Source organism: Myxocyprinus asiaticus, chromosome 49, assembly GCF_019703515.2.
Source record: "Myxocyprinus asiaticus isolate MX2 ecotype Aquarium Trade chromosome 49, UBuf_Myxa_2, whole genome shotgun sequence".
Classification (NCBI taxonomy): Eukaryota; Metazoa; Chordata; class Actinopteri; order Cypriniformes; family Catostomidae; genus Myxocyprinus; species Myxocyprinus asiaticus.
In genome coordinates, this window is record NC_059392.1 from 23,772,145 (window position 1) to 23,791,198 (window position 19,054).

A 19,054-nucleotide genomic window follows, 5' to 3' on the forward strand; every position below is an offset into this window, starting at 1 on the left:
GCTTCGCCCCATGCAATTTAAGATTTTATATAGAGTCTATTTGACCCCCTCTAGATTGCATAGGCTTGGTCTTAATGACACACCCACCTGCTGGCGATGTCAGTCAGAAGATGGAGACACAACACATGTCTTTTGGGGATATGTTAAGGTGCAAGAATTTTGGATGAGGATTCAGTTTTATGTGCGAGGTTTTGGCCTCTCAAATTTTATTTTGCCCCAGACTCTGTATCTTAGGAGATGGGGCAATCATTAATTTGGAGAATATGCACATGAAAAACTGGGTCCTAACTAGTACTGTGATCGCCAGACAGATCACTTTGAGGAGTTGGAAATCGGCTGGAGCGCCCCAGTTTCAGGAGTGGTGTTCAGAGATGGCCAGAGTGGCAGCTCTTGAGGGGGTACCTAGAAGACTAGGGAGTTTAGACATGTTTGTGAAGAAGTGGGGCAGATATCTGTCTTTTTTGGAGGGCTCTCGGGGAGGGACAGTGGAGAGAGAGGTGTAGGGGTTTTATGTGTGTGATTAGTTTTATTTATTTTATTTTTTTAATTGTATTTATTTATTTTATTATTTTTGTTGTGTGACCACTGGGGTGTTGGATATTGATTCTGTATATGTGTTCTGCTATTTATATTTAATGGTTGAATCAATAAAAAAAAAATTTTAATTGCAAAAAATAAAATAAAAAAACATTGGTCAAATGGTGCGGGAGCCCTGGATGCTCTAGAAGGCTAGACATTTTTAATAGCACTGTCCTCATGTGTCACATGGTACACACTGACCATGCAGAATTCCTCAAACTTTTCATATTTCATCAAACACTTTGACTCATGTATCTTTTTTTGTATCTGTTTCCCCCACCTACTGCTCTGTTAGAAGAGCTTCACACCAGTTTAATTCTGTCATGGTGTCTGGCATGTTCATTGCTCCTCTGCTGTCAAAACAGAGACGGTAAAAAAAGCCACAGCCTTTTGTTAGGGCTGTAGGTTGTAGCGCAGACCCCGCACTCAAGGGGCCTGCTGCGCGAGGCTCCATCTTGCCCACACATATCCCTGAGATCACAGGATTAATGGACTGGCTGAGGGCACAGCCCTGACTCTGACCACACTCAATCCATAACTCCAACTCCCCTTATGTTGTTATTTTAAGGCCCCATGCTTGACCAGCAACAATCTACTGGTGTCTAATACTGGGTTTAGTAATAGTTGTGTTTTTTAGTAAAAAAAAAGAAGAAAAAAAAAGAAATATAAAAAAAAAAGAAATGCTGGTTTAATTGGAAATCTGTGGTGAGGTGGCATGAACTTTTAACTATTAATAAACAGTATATTAATAGAAATCATATAAGTAATCATACTTAAAACCCCTTTACGATTACCACACGCCTCCTTTAAAGGAATGTTCTGTGTTTAAAACAATCCAAGTTCAATAGACAGCATTTGTGGCATTATGTTGATTAATGCAAAATAATATTTTTGAATTATACCTTGTGGATTATAAAAAATAAGGCAAAAAAATTGGTTACTGTAAGGCGCTTAAAATGGCAGTTAATGGGCCCATTCCATAAATGTTAAAATTAGGGCTGTCAATCTATTACATTTATTTATTTAGCAGACACTTTTATCCAAAGCAACTTACAAATGAGAAACATAGCAAGCGATCTGTCATACAAAAGTCAACAATATCTGCAGTATTGCACTACCAAGTTGTCAGAGTGGCTGGAGTAGTACAAAAGGTAGCACAGAAGAAAGAGTCAGACCATACGTTTTTTTTTTTTTTTTTTTAAATTAAATCGTAAGTGCTTTAAATTACATGATATGCCAAAGTAATCAAATTCATCGCTATTAATAGCATTGATAAATATTATCTAAGAAATGCCCTCAAATAACAGTAATTCAACATATAATGATTAAATAATGATAGATGGTTATATTTAAATAATTATAAATATGATATATATATTATAAATATAGTCATTCAAATCATTAAAATATATTACTTTATTGTGGCAAATGAGTAAAGAATTGATTAGACAACACAAAAAGTGGCTTTAGAATTCAAACATTATTTATTTCCATATTACTGAACACCATATCATTGGCTTACAATCCACAGCAATCCATTTTGCAATTGAATTCGTAAATCTGTCTAAGATAGATTTATTAAAAGGGCTTTTCTAGGGATGCATAAATGTACACGTGTCAGACGGATGCTTTTGGAGCATCTTTGGTTTTGTCGCGTCATAAACACAGCATTTGAAACTAAGAAAAACACATCTCGAGATCCCTTCTTTTGGAATTGCGCTCTGTCCAGCTGTGTTTGAAAGCAGGAACGCATCCTCATCTTGTGATATCGCTAGTGTTAAGCAAGCCTGAGTATGGTTTGTTGTCTGTAAAACTGCATTTTGCCTATACAGCTAGAGTTTCGCTTACTGCCCCCTGCTAAAAACAGGTGGTTCTTCAAGCTTGAATTGCTCCGACAGTAGGAATGTTGCTTATTGCGGTCCGGGAATGAATTGTGATTAACTGCATTCTTCTATTTAATGTGTTATTTTTAAATAATTATATTGCACTGAATTAACGGGTTAAATTGACAGCTCTAGTTAAAATACACACAGTTTCAAAAGTATAGCCACAAGACAAACTAGAAAAGCTTTTTTGCCATGTTCTGGACATTTTTGAGAGCTCCTTCTTCACCCATCACATGGCACACATTGACAATGCAGAGCTCCTCAAGATTTTCAAATTTCAACAAACACTTCAGCACTCTTTCTTCCAATCAAGGGCCGACTTAGCATGTGTATACATTTGTATTCCTGCGTAAACCCTCTGAACAGGGAAATGGAGAGCATGTATTATTGAGATACCCTCACATCAATGTGATTCTAAAGCAAAGCGACATCAAACAGACATCAAACTTCTGGCAGACTAAGTTGTTTATCATTTGCAATCAGATTTCTCTCTGCAGAGGAGCTGTTGCTTACCATGGCGAACCACCCCACTAAATTATCAGGAGCATGTAGGTATTAGATTGGGATCAGATCAGAGCTTGAGAGCACAGAAATGGAAGGAAATGCAGCTGGATCCATAAGCCAGACCTCTACTTGCTCAGAGATTACTCTGTTATGGACGAGACATTCGGAGACACCACTTTTAGCTGGCAGGTAAAATGTCCTCACTCACATCCCCAGATTTTTATAAATTAAAGTCTAGGTTGGAAATTCTCCTGCTGGTCTTAGCTCATTTAAGCTGGTCTAACTGGTCTCCTTGCCTGGTCAAACTGGTCTTCACTGGTCTAGATGGTCTGCTAGCTTGGCCAAACTGCTCTTCAGCTGGTCTCCTTGCCTGGCCAAACTGGTCTTCAACTGGTCTAGATGGTCTGATAGCTTGGCCAAACTGGTCTTCAGCTGATCTAGATGGTCTGCTAGCTTGGCTAAACTGCCCTTCAGCTGGTCTCCTAGCCTGGCCAAACTGCTCTTCAGCTGGTCTCCTAGCCTGACCAAACTGTTTTTCAACTTGTCTAGATGGTCTGCTAACTTGGCCAAACTGCTCTTCAGCTGGTCTTCTAGCCTGGCCAAACTGGTCTTTAGCTGGTCTCCTAACCTGGCCAAACTGCTCTTCAGCTGGTCTTCTAGCCTGGCCAAACTGGTCTTCAGCTGGTCTCCTAACTTGACCAAACAGGTCTTCAGCTGGTCTCCTAGCCTGGCCAAACTGGTCTTCAGCTGGTCTCCTAGCCTGGCCAAACTGGTCTTCAGCTGGTTAAGTTGATCGGTCAGCTAGTCTCAAATACTGACAAGTGCCCAAAACCAGAAAACCAGACCAGCCCAACCAGTTTAGGAGACCAGTGAAAACCAGCAAACCATCTTAGTCTAGTTTAAGTGTTTTTGTTGGTTTTTCTCAGCAGGGACACCAGCATGAATTTCCATGCTGGTCCCAGCTGGCCTATGCTGGTTAGTGTTAGTTTGGTGCTGGTCTAGAACCACCCTTCTAAATCGTCAGGAGCACACTGCAATTAGATCGGGATGAGATTAGAGCTTGAGAGCACAGCATACCTCTACCTGCTCAGAGACTGCTCTGTGAGAGGCGGACAAGACTATTGACAACACCACTTTTAGCTGGCAGGAGACACTCAGGTCCCCAGACTTCCACAAATTAAAGCAAATGGTGGAAATACATTTAAAATAGACATGTCTCCAACTTTGCAATGGTATAGTGTCTTCTGCTCAGAACAGATTTGACCTTTGCCTTTAACAGTTCTGCTCATACTTTTACAAACACCTTGCAGAACCTGCAAGATGTTAATAATTTTTATAAAAAATTAGAGGGATCATAAAAATTGCTTTTTGTTTTTCATGTATTCCTGCTAGGATAATGCAGCTTCCTCATGGCAGTATTTAATAAAACTACATTTGTATGATATTATTTTTCTGAGCATCTTGCAGATTCTGCACACTGCAAAATAAAAAATAAAAAAAAATAAAAAATCTTAATCAATATTTTTGCTTTTTCCAGTCATCCTTAAAACAAGAGTAAACTGATGTTAAGAAATCTCACAAAAATCTCTTAGTGAGGTTTATGCACAAAAAAAAAAAAAAAAATAAAAATAAAAAGTTGCAAATGGCGTAAGAAAAACAGCAATTGTTTCCCCTTTTAATTAAGGATATTTTATTTTTATCCTGTTGATTTAAGCATAAACCTCGGGTAAATGTATCTTGTTTCAAGGATGTTTGAAGATTTTTACTCATTGTTATGATTTGGTAAACACAAAGGTTGGTTGTGTGTGTGTCAATAATTCTTTCGTTGTCCTATGGCTTGGGGATGAATTAATAATTAATAGTTTTCTAAAAATGAAGGATGTCAGTGGGCAAATATGTTTTGCAGTGCAGAGGCCATTCTGGAATCCTCTACGTCAGGGTGGCAGCGAGACATGACAATCTACTATAAGTCCTTAACAACAATCAGCTGAGCCAATAATAGCCCCCTGGCACCAGGGAGAGCAGTGTGACGAATCGGAAGCTTTGACGTCCTTTTGACTCCTGAGGAAAGGAATGTTTTGTGTAGAAACACATACTCAAATTGAGGGTTTGGGGGTTGGGACACAGCTTGAACACAAGACAAGCTGTCAGTCTTTTGAATGATAAACTGATCACTCATCTGAGTCACTCCAGTTTATCATTGTCCAGACTTGACCTTAGGACCTAAGAGTCAACCAAACCCCCTTCCATCAAGCTGTGGACACCTCCACAGAAGCTTAAAGCTCAGCATCTGAAAGTAACCACTAAGGTCATTTGGAGTAATGCAGTGTGTTCTGTTGAAAAGACCAGCATTGATTGTCACCAGCATACGTTGTGTTTTAGATGCTGGTCCCCAGAATGGGATGCTGACTTACTGGTTTACATTTATGCATTTGGTGGATGCCAAGGTATTTATGTATACCAAGGTATATTCAAGGTATATATTTTACAATTATGTGCATTCCCTGGAAATCAGACCCATGATTGGTGTTGCTCGTGACCAGACTGATCTCACTGTGAAAGTTCTGCTGCTGAAATCTGTCTGTGCTTACTGAAATTCAAAATACTGCCCCCAATGGCTGAAGCTCCAGTTTCTGGGTGAAATGTCCACAGAGGGGAGTTATAAATGATGTATTTTTGTCTCTCAACTAAATGACTGTATTTTTAGTTGTAAATGATGTAATGCAATCAACACGAATGCATATTTTATTAACCATACGTCCTAACCCAAACCCCAACCCTCAACCTAACAGTCAGTGGAGTGAAAATGTAATCTTAAAAGGAAAATGCAACCTCTGAATCACTCTAATCGTTGATTATGTTAATGCGATTACTTTCTGGTTTCCGTGGTTCACCAGGAACTCTGCTGAATGGGGTCGATGTCAGGGCACCAGAACATTCGGTAGCAACCTGTCGAGTTCCCACGTGATAATGTTATTGCGAGATGCTCAATCTGTTGAGCTACAAGAACACAGTAGTTTACTAGTTGCTTAATTAGCTTAAAGGAATAGTTCACCCAAATATTTTATTTCTCTCATGATTGACTCACCTTTAAGCCATCCCAGATGTGTATGACTTTCTTCAGCAAAACCAAAGTAAATATTTTTATGAGCACATTTCGCTCTGTATGTCCATACAATGCAAGTGAATGGGTGCCATCAGTCTGCTGGCAGTTTGACGGTCCAAAAGGCATATTTAGGCAGCATAAAAGTAATCCACACAACTCCAGTCAATCAATGAATGTCATCTGAAGCAAACCGATAGGTTTGTATAAAAAATAAATTGATAAGTAAAACTTTATTTACTTTAAAATAACGCTTCCTGCTTTTAATTATAGATTTGTTTCTTACACCAACCTATCGGTTTGCTTCAGAAGACTGGAGTCATGTGAATTACTTTTATGCTGCCTAAATATGCCTTTTGGACCGTCAAACAGCTGGCACCCATTCACTTGCATTGTATGCACATACAGAGCTGAAATGTGCCTCTAAAAATCTTCATTTCGGTTCTGCTGGGTTAGGGTTAGGTTAGGGTTAGGGTTAGGATTTTAATTTTAATTTTTGGGTGAACTAATCCTTTAATCAGTTAAACTATCTTAGTCAACCAGCTTCACCACAAAGACCATGTCATTTGAAGAAATAGCACCAAACCAGCATAAGCCAGCTAGGACCAGCATGGGACCAGCATGCTCGTGTCCCTGCTGCAAAAAACAAAACAAAACGAAAAACATCTTATACCAGCTTAAAATGGTTTGCTGGTCTTAGCTGTTTTAAGCTGCTCTAGCTGTTCTCCCAACCTGGCCAAGCTGGTTTTCAGCAGGTCTCTAAGCCTGGTTAAGCTGGTTGGTAGCTGGTCTCCCAGCCTGTCCATCAGACAAGTTCCCAAACCCCTCGGAACCAATTTGCTAGTCTTAGCTAGTTTAATATAGTCAAGCTGGTATTTTAGCATGGTCATGCCAATCTTTAGCTGGTCTAACTGGTCTTCCAGCCTGGCCAAGCTTGTGTTTAGCTGGTCTCTAAGCCTGGTTAAGCTGGTCAGCAGCTAGTCTCCCAGCCTGGCCAGCAGACAAATGCCCAAAATCCATCTTAACCACTTTGCTGATATTGGCTGGTTCAAGCTGCTCTAGCTGCTCTCCCAGCCTGACCAAGCTGGTCAGCCAACTTGTCTCCCAGCCTGACTAACTGACAAGTGCCTAAAACTCCTCTAAAATCAGCAAAGACTAGCCTGACCAGGCTGGGAGAGTAGCTAAGACTAGTGAACCAGCTTAGACTTGTTTAAGCTGTTTTATTCATCAGGAGTAAGCTGATCAATTCAGCGGGGTGATTTAGACGTACTGCATGCTACCAACATTTTAAAAACCTTGATGTGACCACAGTAGTATAAAGTAGAGTGCTCCACCTGTTGTTGGTCAAAACTGACCAGCTGGATTTGCAGAACAAGCAGAACTATTAGCAGAGTGTGTCATGGGGGGCGTGGTCATGTGTCGGTCTGCGGGAGAGGGAAAGCGGTAAGGCTCGTCACCTGGGTTGTGAGTACTCTAACACCTGTCTCTAATTATAGTGATGGTGGAGGGAGACCTGAAAAGGCACGCCAGAGCGTCAGAGTGGGAGAGAGAGTGGCAGAGGAAACTGGTGTCTGTGTGTTTGGCCATGACAGATAAAAAGACTACAATTGTTCAAGTTCTATTGGGATACTGAGAGCCTGGTTTATTGATCCGTGTGTGTGTATGTGTGAGAAAATAAATACTCACCTCAACTGTTCGCTGTCTCCTGACTCCTCCATTGCCCACGAACTAAGTTCTATCACAGTGGTGCCGAAACCTTGCTTTGGAGGAGAACGCTGTTATGGAGTCCTCACTGCTGGGCAAAGTTTTCAAGACCCTCGCCAGCATCCAACAAAGCCAACATCAAGCCCTCATGGAGGTAAACCTGGAGCAGGAACAGCATTTCCAAGTCCTGCTCCAGGCACAAGCAAAGGACCGGCAGATGCTCCGGTGCCTGATCGCCAGAGAGGGGGCTGGCGTTGCAACCTCCCCGGAGCCCATCCCACCCATGGCCCTTATAAAGATGGGGCCAAATGATGACCCAGAGGTCTTCCTCGATTTATTTGAGAAGACTGCAGATGTATGGAAGTGGCCTCCCGACCAGTGGGCGCCCACTTATTGCCCTTACTCTCCAGGGAGGCGCAGCTAGTGGCACAACAACTTCCCGCCGCCAGCCTCCTTAACTATCACCATCTGAAAAAGGCCATCCAGCAACGAGTTGGTTGTAGCCCCGAGCAGAGTCGTCAGCTCTTTAGATCCCTAAGCTTCAGGAAGCACGGCATCCCATTTGCTTTTACACAACAGCTCCGGGATGCCTGCCAGAAATGGTTGCTGGCGGAAGGAATCCACGGCACCGTGGACATCGTCAATCTGGTGGTACTGGAGCAGTTCGTCTCCCAGCTTCCTCGAGGAATGTCCAAGTGTGTCCAGTGCCACCGCCCGGTGTCACTGGAAGAGGCCGTCCAGCTGGCTGAGGGCTGCATGGCGGCATTTCCAGGAGGCAGCGATGCAGTGTTTTTTCTTCTCTCTCTTCTCTCTCTCCACCCCCCATCTCTCCCAGTTCCGCCCTGTTCCGGCTCCCCGGAAGAGGGGAGGAGCCCCGCCCAAACCCCCACCCCCATGAGTTGGTAGGAAAGCCTGGGCCAGTGTGGGGAAGCTGGGATCAATGTCTGGTGATGGAGGTGGGGACACAGGGTTGGTCCACCGGGTTGGTCCACAGGCCGCCCCCAATCGGGCGGGGGTGTATCAGATACCGGTAAAGGTAAAATGAGATACACATCAAGCTTTGGTGGATTCGGGTTGTTCTCAAACCTCTATCCACCAATGCTTGGTGCAAGGTGGGGCATTGGATAAGAATAAACGGGTGAGGGTGACATTCACAAGTATCCAGTGGTTACGATTGAGATACAATTCAGGGGAAAAAGGCATAGAGTCGAGGCCATGGTTAATTCCCACCTCACCCATCCACCAATTCTGGGAACCGATTGGCCTGGTTTAAAATAAAATGTTTAGGGTAATGTGTGTGGATGGGTCCTGCAAAGTGGTGTTGTGGTGTGTGACGTGCGACGCTATGGCTGGAGAGGCGGTGCCAGGCCGTCGACGTCTGCTCCGCGTCATGATGATGCAGATGAGGGAATTCCTGTACTCAGGGGCTTCCCTGAGGGGGATTTCCCTCTGGAGCAGTCTGTGATGAGTCCCTCAAGCACGCTTTTGACCAAGTGAAAGTAATTGATAGTCAACAAATCTAGCCTAATGTTGTGCTGACATACCCATACTTTTCTATAATTAAAGAGTGGTTGTGTTGAGTGACGCAGGACACTCAGACAACAGAGAATACAACTCAGCTATTTGTACCAAAGAGCCGTTGGGAAACACTCTTCCAGGTGGCTCACTATAACCCAATGGCTGGTCACTTGGGTCTCGAAAAGACTTTGAACCGTATAATGGCCTGTTTCTTTTGGCCAGGCATTAACGGCGATGTACGCAAATGGTGTGCAGCGTGATGTGAATGTCAGTTGGTGAATCCACCGGCCACTCCAAAAGCGCCATTGCGCCCTCTCCCATTGATCGAAGTCCCCTTCGAGAGAATTGGCATGGACCTCGTCGAGCCATTAGAAAGGACCGTATGCGGACATCGCTTTGTATTCGTTCTGGTGGACTATGCAATGCAATATCCAGAAGCAGTGCCTCTATGTAACATCTCAGCATGAAGTGTTGCTGAGGCACTCTTCAAAATTATCTCCAGGAGTGGGGATTCCAAAGGAAATCCTCACTGATCAAGGTACAACATTCATGTCACATACACTACGCAAACTGTACGTATTATTAGGCATTAAATTGATTCCCACCAGCATTTATCACCCGCAAACCGACGGGTTGGTCGAATGATTTAATAAGACCTTGAAAAACATGATTCGTAAGTTCGTACATGAAGATGCTAAAAATTGGGATAAGTGGCTCGAACCCCTGCTGTTTACAGTACGAGAGGTCCCACAAGCCTCCACAGGGTTTTTCCCCATCTGAGCTACTGTATGTGCGTCGGCTGTGCGGCGTGCTCGACATCATATGGGAAGCTTGGGAGGAAGGACCTTCGAATAGCAAAAACTAAATTCAATACATTCTTGACCTTAGAGAAAATCTCCACACTTTGGGGCAGGTAACACAGGAGAATTTGCTCCAAGTTCAAGAACGTCAACGCCGACTGTATGACGGAGCACTCGACTACACGAATTTGCACAGGGAGATAAAGTGCTTGTATTGCTGCACACTTCGAGCTCCAAATTACTCGCCAAGTGGCAAGGGCCTTTGAGGTCACACAACGACTTGGAGATTTAGATTATGAGGATAGGCGAACGGATAGGGGAGGGACACGTCAAATCTATCACCTCAACCTCCTCAAACCATGGAGGGAGGCAGTGCCTGTAGCCTTGGTGATGGTAGTTCTGGAGAGGGTGGAGCTCGGGCCGGAGGTGACTCCCAAACCAAATTAATTCACCCCGGTCCCTTGTGGAGACCACCTTTCACTGTTGCAGCTTACAGACATTTCCCGGTTGCAAGCAGATTTTGGGGATGTGTTTTCACCCCTTCCCGGTCGCACAAACCTTATAGAGCACCATATTGAGACCATCCCAGGGGTGGTGGTCCGAAGCCACCCCTATCGTCTTCCTGAACACAAGAAAAAGATCGTTCAGGAAGAATTAGAGGCAATGCTTGAAATAGGCATAATACAAAAGTTGCACAGCGATTGGGCCAGCCTGGTAGTTCTGGTACAGAAGAGTGATGGCTTGGTCCGGTTCTGTGTTGACTACCGGAAAGTGAATCCAGTATCGGTCTGTGGGAGAGGGAGAGCAGTAAGGCTCGTCACCTGGGTTGTGAGTACTCAACACCTGTCTCTAATTATAATGATGGTGGATGTAGACCTGAAAAGGCACGCCAGAGCGTCAGAGTGGGAGAGAGAATACAGAGGAAACTGGTGTCTGTGTGTCTGGCCACGACAGATAAAAAGACTACATTTGTTTAAGTTCTGTTGGGATACTGAGAGCTTGGTTTATTGATCCGTGTGTGTATGTGTGAGAAAATAAATACTCACCTCAACTGTTCGCTGTCTCCTGACTCCTCCATTGCCCACGAACTAAGTTCTATCACACAGACACTCGTCAAAGAAACAATGCCATGCACTGACACAGCCTTGTCATTTTAAACCCAAGTGAATGCATAGATAAACTGTCCCCTTCTCGACTCCATGACCTGAGCAGAGCTTAGGAGAATTTACAGTAACACAGAGCCAAACACAGATATGACATGCACAAAGAGAAAGATTGGAGTGTTTGTCGAGGAATGCATTAGACACAGGCATAAGAGAGCACTCTCCCTAAAAATCAATAGTCACTTAGCCACACGTGGTAGGATTGTATGTCGTATTTTATGAATTTTGTTGGGATTGCAGTTGGCAAAACACTGTGAAATTATAGGGTCATCCCGAAGTGGGATCAGTTTTAGTTTTCTTCAAATTAGTCATCCAATTAAAGTGTTTATCATGCTGCCTGACACAGTGCAAGTTTGTTATATTACAGTGCATTAGAGGGCAATGGCTTCATAGCTTGGACAAATTCTACTAACGTTTGACAAGCAGAAAGTTTCTAAATACGTTTTGGCATCAAAGTACACTCACTGAGCACTTTATTAGGAACACCTGCAACCCTATTTATTCATGCGATTATCTTATCAGCAATTCGTGTGGCAGCAGTGCAGTGCATAAGATCATGCAAATACGGGTCAGGAGCTTCAGATAATGTTCACATCAAACATCAGAATGCAAGAGTTTCACACACCATTGCACTTGTGTATATGGCTGTGTGACAATAAAAGTGATTTGATTTGATTTGAAAATGGGGAAAGAAATGTGATCTCAGTGATTTCGACCGTGGCATGATTGTTGGTGCCAGATGGGCTGGTTTGTGTATTTCTGTAACTGCTGATCTTCTGGGATTTTCATGCACTGCAGTCTTTAGAGTTTACTCCGAATGGTGCCAAAAAACAAAACAAACAAAAAACGTCCAGTGAGCAGCAGTTCTGCGGATGGAAACACCTTGTTTATGAGAGAGGTCAACGGAGAATGGCCAGACTGGTTCGATAACCAGTCTGTACAACTGTAGTGAGCAGAAAGGCATCTTAGAATGCACAACACATTGAACCTTGAGGTGGATGGGCTACAACAGCAGAAGACCAAGTTGGGCACTTTGTTTTACCATAGCATTCCTAATAAAGTGCTCAGTGAGTGTATGTTGATATGCAATGTTGGCTTGAGATATGTCCATCAGTCTAACTTGTCTACTTTTTTACTTTACAGCTGATTGGTTCAATAATCGGCAGGCAGGGTACAAAAATCAATGAGATCCGTCAAGTATCAGGAGCTCAGATAAAGATCGGAAGTCAACTGGACAGCACCAGTGACCGACACGTCACCATCACAGGCTCCCCAATCAGCATCAACCTGGCCCAGTATCTAATCACATCCTGGTAAGCAAATCTGGACATCAACCATTCATAAAAGATCCAGGGTGCTTTTACTTGACCGCTCCATATGTTCATATGGTGTTGATGCCATAACGCTCCAGATAAAGACAACTTTTTAGGGATAGTTCACCCAAAAATCTAAATTCTGTTTACTCACTATCCCTTTAAAAGCCCTGAATCATCAAAACCTCTGGGAATATTCTATCAGGATTTTTCCAGTCCAGAGTTTGCAGACCAAAAAGAAGCACTTGTGAGCAAAGGCAATGCACAGCAACAAAGCAAGAAGAAGTGGCGGAAAGAAGCGAGGCTGAGGGAGTAATTGGCCAAGTTTCAAGCTAGAAGCTTGTTAGAGCTAAAGGCACAGCATTTTGGCAGACTCATAGACAGACTATAATTTTCTCCCACAAGATCTATGCGGTTACAATTTGATCAAATGTTGTGTCAGGCAAGAAAGCAGTGAATCCCAGACAGCTTTGTTCCTCCAAAGACTTCACTGTCGATGCTGGGACAAAATGTAATTTGCTAATGTAACAAATTTGATAGTTCTGTTTTTTACCCAGGCATTTGAAAACGATTGTTCCGTACTTACAACGGCAGTTCGTACAATGTTCGAATTAGAGCTGGGCAATATAGCTCAATATTTTCTCATATACTCAAACACATGCACTAATGAATAATAAAGGAAACTGATTAGACTCCACTTAAAATGAGTGTCTTTAGTATTATTATTATTATTTTTATTATTATTATTATTATTATTAAGCAGTTATGGTTGTTTTTCCTTAGTTTCTGTATTAGATAACAAAGAAATTAAGGTTCCTAAATAGATGCAGTGTCTTGTGCACAGCTATATACAGTATTAATTCTCCCACCAAATAATGACTCAACAAGCTGTAAGACAGTAATAACTGGGTCTTAAATTAAATATGTATGCCTGTCTCAGGTGTGTTCAACAAGCAGACCGGTGCAGAATGTCAAACTCATTCTGAAAAGCCCTTCATTATCTGGTTTGGAATATGTTAATCACAATCATCCTGCATGAAAAAAACAAAAAGTTGGTTTGAAGATATTCTGGAAGCTTTTATTGATTTCCTTTTATTTGATCTTAATCAGTATTTTTGACATGTTTTCCAGTAAAAATATCTAAATAGCCTTAAAACAAGATAAAACTGAACTGCGTACAATAATAATAATTGTCAGAGAATATTTCTTGAATTAAGTTTATTTTCTTACCTCACTGGGCAAAAATATATACAGTATATATATATGTTTTTTTTTTTGTTTTTTTTTTTTTTACATAACCATACATTTTGTTAGATTTATGCTTAAAACAAGAAAATACAATTTGCCAATGGGGTAAGAAAAATAAACCCAAGTTAAGAAATATTCTCTGAAAACAAGTCTTAATATCATAGGCGGTTTTGCTTAAGTAAATGTATATTGTTTAAAGGATGTTTAGATATTTTACTGGAAAACAAGGAGCAAATTATCTTCTGCAGTGCAGAGCAGTCTAAGGCACTCTTGCATCGCAAAATATTTTTAATGAGTCAGCTCAATCAAGCCCTTAATATCAAACATAATTATTCATGTCCTGTAAGTCCTATCTGCAGAGGTCACCATCAATCAGTGTCTTACTAAGAATACTTTATTTAACATCTCGTTTCAGTGCATTGCATCAGAGCATTCTGCATATTGAACACACCCCCCATTTGATAGTGTCCTGTGACATCAGTTGAAGTTCAACATATAGTGACCCCAAAAATCATTTGGACTCTTACGAGGCATTTTAAAATATATGATTGTCTAAAATAACAAAATATCGAACCAAGTGGCATTTATTTTTAAAGGGATAGTTCACCCAAAAATGGAAAATTCTCTTATCATTTTCTCACCCTCATGCCATCCCAGATTTGTACGACTTTCTTTCTTCCGCTGAACATGACGATTTTTAGAAGAATATTTCAGCACTGTAGGTCCATACAATGCAAGTAAATGTTGGCCAGAACTTTGAATGTCCAAAAAGCACATAAAGGAAAAACAAAAGAAGAAGAAAAGTGTTTTTTGGGGCCACCGTATGCCATTAGTGACAACAATCAAACGCACATTTTTGCATTTGCAATGAGTAACATGTTGACAAATGCATCTTTTTGACGACTTGCTATAGATTAAGGAAATGCTACTGAAATTGAAATCATTTTGTTTCTTTTCCCAAAGCCCTTACCCAAGCCATCACCCCAAATTAAACAGCTCCTTTCCCATGAGTGCCAAGGTCCCCCCTCAAATAATCTGTTGCAACCACCAGCAAAACACACCTCTCTTATGATTTTTTGGTTTCTGATTTTTGTTTTACTTTTATTTCTCTCAATTTTTTTGTTTAACATGTCTTTTATTTAACCTTCTAACCCTTCTCCATCCGCCTATCCTCCCCCTGTCCCTCCACCCTCCTCCCCTCCACCTCCTCTTCCTCCTTCCCTCCCTCCCTTGTACAGTTTAGAGACCGCCAAATCCACTGCCCAGTCCTCCTCCATGTCGACCCCTGTAGACCTCAACATGAGCTTCACCCAGACTGCTTCCCCCGCATCGTCCTCTGCCGCAGCCCTGGCAGCGATGGGCGGCCTGCCCCATGCTCCTATCTTGGGCACCCCCTATACCCTCCCCCTCTCCAGCCTCCTGGGAATCAAATCCATCCCCTTCCTGGCACTCTCAGCCCCTGCCGCTGCACCTGCCCAGGGCACCTTGGCTTCCTACACCGCCAAGATCTCCAACGCCAACGGCATCAAGAAACCCGAGCGACAGAAGTTTGCGCCCTACTGATGCTTGTCAGGAGGAACCACCAAGAACCTCCTTTGTTCCTGAGACAAGAACCAGAGAGGAACAGTTTCAGGGTTCATCTCTTCTAGCCTGATGTAGCCGTCTAGACTGACTGTACCAATTTGTTTTCTTCACTGCAAAAAAAAAAAAAAAAAAATATTTTCTTCAACAGTATTTTTGTCTTGTTTTCCAGTAATAATGTCTGAACTTACTTAATACAAGATAAATTGACTTCTTTAATGTCCAAAATTGTGTAATATAATCATACGTTTGAATTGCTTTTGTCACCTTTTTTCTTGTTTTAAGCATAAACCTCACAAAATTTTGCTAGATTTATGCTTAAACCAAGAAACAAATTTGCCAATGGGGAAATCATGTTTGTCAAAAACTTAATTCGAAGTATATTCTTGGTAAAGAAGTCTTATTATCTTACACAGTTTTGCTTATCAAGTAAACTGTTTTAAGGATGTTTCGACATTTTTACTGTAAAACAATACAAAAATACTGATTAAGAAAGTAATTTTTGCAGTGTTTTTGGTTTCGTAGCTTGTCCTGAAAAATCATAGGAAAACAATGGCATAATTCGTTTTATTTATGTTGTTTTTTTGGCTGAGGTAGCCGCTAAAGCCATAGACTATTCCTAATCTCCTATTTTCCTGAAATCTTTACACACGTTTAATGTCTGCTGTTATTTATTGATAACGACTAAATATTCCCGCAGAAGAGTTTCTAACGTAGAACACTGTTGACTGATGCTAATCTCTTATGTATCAGCTTTTCTACAATGATGTCTGTGAATGCTTCTGTATACAACTTCCTGATTTTTTTTTTAGGAATCTTTAAACGATGTATTAAATCAAAAATATCAAAAAAATAAATAAATAAATAAAAAAAATGAAAATGTTTTTAAAATGACAACAGATCTAAACCTTGCTTTTGTGTTACTTTCTTTTCTTTTCTTTTTTTTTTCATTTTGTTCACATTAGTTTTAAAATGTTATTTATTTTATTTATTGTGCGGAGTGTTTCTTTAATGGTCAATGTTTGTTTTCTGTAACGAAAAAAAGAAAAATCTTTGAATTTCTTCCATTTGATCATGGTTACACACGTCCTTACAAAGACACACATCTGAGGAACCAAGAACAAATTTTACTATAGTTTAAATATAATTATATCTACAAGTTATTTCTGTGTTTCTTTACTGTTGTATGGAACATAACAAAAAATACAGTTTAAACCTGTAAATCTGTATTTTTGTCATGTTTTCCACTAAAAACAAGCTAAATTAACTTGAGAATCAAAATGTTGTTAAATAACAAGAATTATGTTCAGAGAATATATTCTCAACTTTATTTTTTATTACCGCATTAGCAATTTTTTGTTTGTTTGTTTATTTGTTTTAAACATACCTGTGTTAAAATAAAATAAAATAAAAATTACCAATGAGGTAAGAAAAATACTTAATTCAAGATATATTCTCAAAACAAGTTCTAATACCTTGCATCTTTAACTTGTTTTAAGGATGTTTTACTGGAAATTTGACTGGAAAACAATACAAAAATACTAAGAAATGTTTTTTGCAGTGAAAGTGTATTGTGCCACGGTGAAGTCTGGTATAATTTAAGTGTCCAAATACTGAATGTGCTACAGCTAGCTACTTCATTTCAAAACTTGGCTGGCAATGGCCAAGCTTGGAAAGTAACATTCATGTCAGGGGTTTTCCTTCACCATTTCTGATGGCATAAAATGACTACTATGCATGGTGACTGCCCTAGTCGGAAACTAATGCTGCATGTTGACTTGTCCCCTTACTCGCACACACTACAGTAGCAGACAAATAACAGAGTAGGTCTGTTTGGTGATGGCTTTTGAAATACACAGTGTTGCAGAAGAGCAATATTGGTTTGAGAATGCTAAAACATTCATACATTGCAGACCTACACATAAACATGCTTCAAGTGTAGTTATAGTAACCATAATTATCCTCGATCACAAGAGTATATGATGTGGACTTCCTATGCTTTGTTTTCTTTTTGAAATAAATATAGAAATATCACACTTATTTTTCTAAACCTAGAGTCCTAAACTTTAATGTGACCACTCACACCAACTCATTCATTTGGTAGATGTTGTGTAACCTTGATTCATGTTTGTCATTTTTATCTTTATCGTTACTGTATTTATATATTTTTTTTGTTTAGATATTTTTTTCTCAAACGTCTCTCCCATACTCATTTGCATGAATTTAAATTGCCGTCTATGCAAAACATCTTGGGGGTTGTTTCTGTGATTATCCTGTGTCGTGCATTACAGGTGGCCCTATTTAAACCATCTTTGAGAAACGGCTATTGGCAAAGAAGGAACCCAAGGCAAGGACAACAATGCTCTCAAATTTATGAACCACACCATGTATAATATATATATATACATACCTATATGTGATGTATTATATCCATATTTCCCATTCCATAGCCTAACACATAACCACCCTTTCACACCCTATATGAAATTACACAGTGTGGCAATGAAATGCATTGTGGCACTTCACAGTGATAATTCCATGATAGTCTTCGACTAGAAAGGTTTTGAAAACTGTTCAGATTCTTGAATTATCTGAGGTCTGTTGTTTGGATTTGTTGTTTGGAGTTTTTTTCGTTTGTCAGCCTTGGCATAAATGCAACTGTTTTAGTTCCATTCATCTATGCCATACAAATGAATTAAAACAATACTATATTAATGTAATCCTGCCTCTTTTTTTTCCACTATGTGAAATAAATGTTGACTTTTGACTAATTGTATGGGAATTTGTTTGCCAGAACAGTCAATTACTAACTATTTAGAATCTTTTGTTTTTTAAAAAGCTGAAACTAATAAGCATTAGATTTTAAATAGACAAAATACCTTAATATGTAAGCCCTAATGCACAATGTGTATAATTAAAGCAATAAGCCACTCATGGCCATGTGCTACAGTGATTTTGCTGCAGGTAGGGGTGTTATTCGGCCATGGTAAAATCAAGGTAAAAATTAATGGCCTTTATTGCTTTTATAAGGGTGGTTGACATTACATATTCCTGGGAAGTTGAAATGAGATGTGACATACTATATACCTCATCTAAAACCATTTTAAACAACATTTTGCTAGTTCTTTTAAAATTATTATTAGGGCTGTCGATTTAATGCATTAATTCAGTGCAATTAATTATATAAAAAATAATGCATAAACAAATGTGTGCAATTTATCATGTCCCCGGACTGTAATAAGGAATATTCCTGAGCAATTCAAGCTTGAATTGCTGTTTTCTCCAGGGGGCAGTAAGTGAAACTTCAGCTGTATCCTCGTGCGACCCCACGTCCACATCCGTGGACGTTGTATTTTGACTTCGCTATACACAACGCATAATTTAAATGAATAAAAACCAACTGAATACTGTTCACAAGACTCTAGACTGTAATTTAAAGGGTTAACATCTGCCGCGCTTCTGAACTGTTCCAAAAGCAGTAATCACCACTCCCAGAGTATCTGCCGCTTTAGGGGAGTGTATGCTACTCTCAAAAATAGTACAGAGCAGGTGGCGCAGCTGTAAATACCTAAAAAACTGAGATCTGAGGATCCCAAAATGTTGAATCAAATTTCTCAACACTCCACTCTCATATAGGTCACCAAGTGTAGTATCC

The 19,054-nt window shown here is 40.5% G+C and overlaps 1 protein-coding gene across 4 annotated transcripts in view; it reads left to right on the forward strand.

The window, feature by feature from the left end:
• LOC127438197 (poly(rC)-binding protein 4-like) overlaps positions 1-18,166 on the forward strand; it is a 130,733-nt gene extending 112,567 nt beyond the window's left edge. For 3 of the 4 annotated variants that reach the window (XM_051693585.1, XM_051693584.1, XM_051693586.1), the window contains 2 exons: positions 12,401-12,570; positions 15,057-18,166. In XM_051693585.1, the coding sequence (XP_051549545.1) occupies positions 12,401-12,570; positions 15,057-15,381 (495 nt within the window). In that variant the 3' untranslated portion in view covers positions 15,382-18,166. Of the gene's footprint in view, positions 1-12,400; positions 12,571-14,781 lie in introns of all 4 variants that reach the window. The other variant, XM_051693587.1, reaches the window with a different exon arrangement.
• The last annotated feature ends 888 nt before the right edge of the window (positions 18,167-19,054 follow it).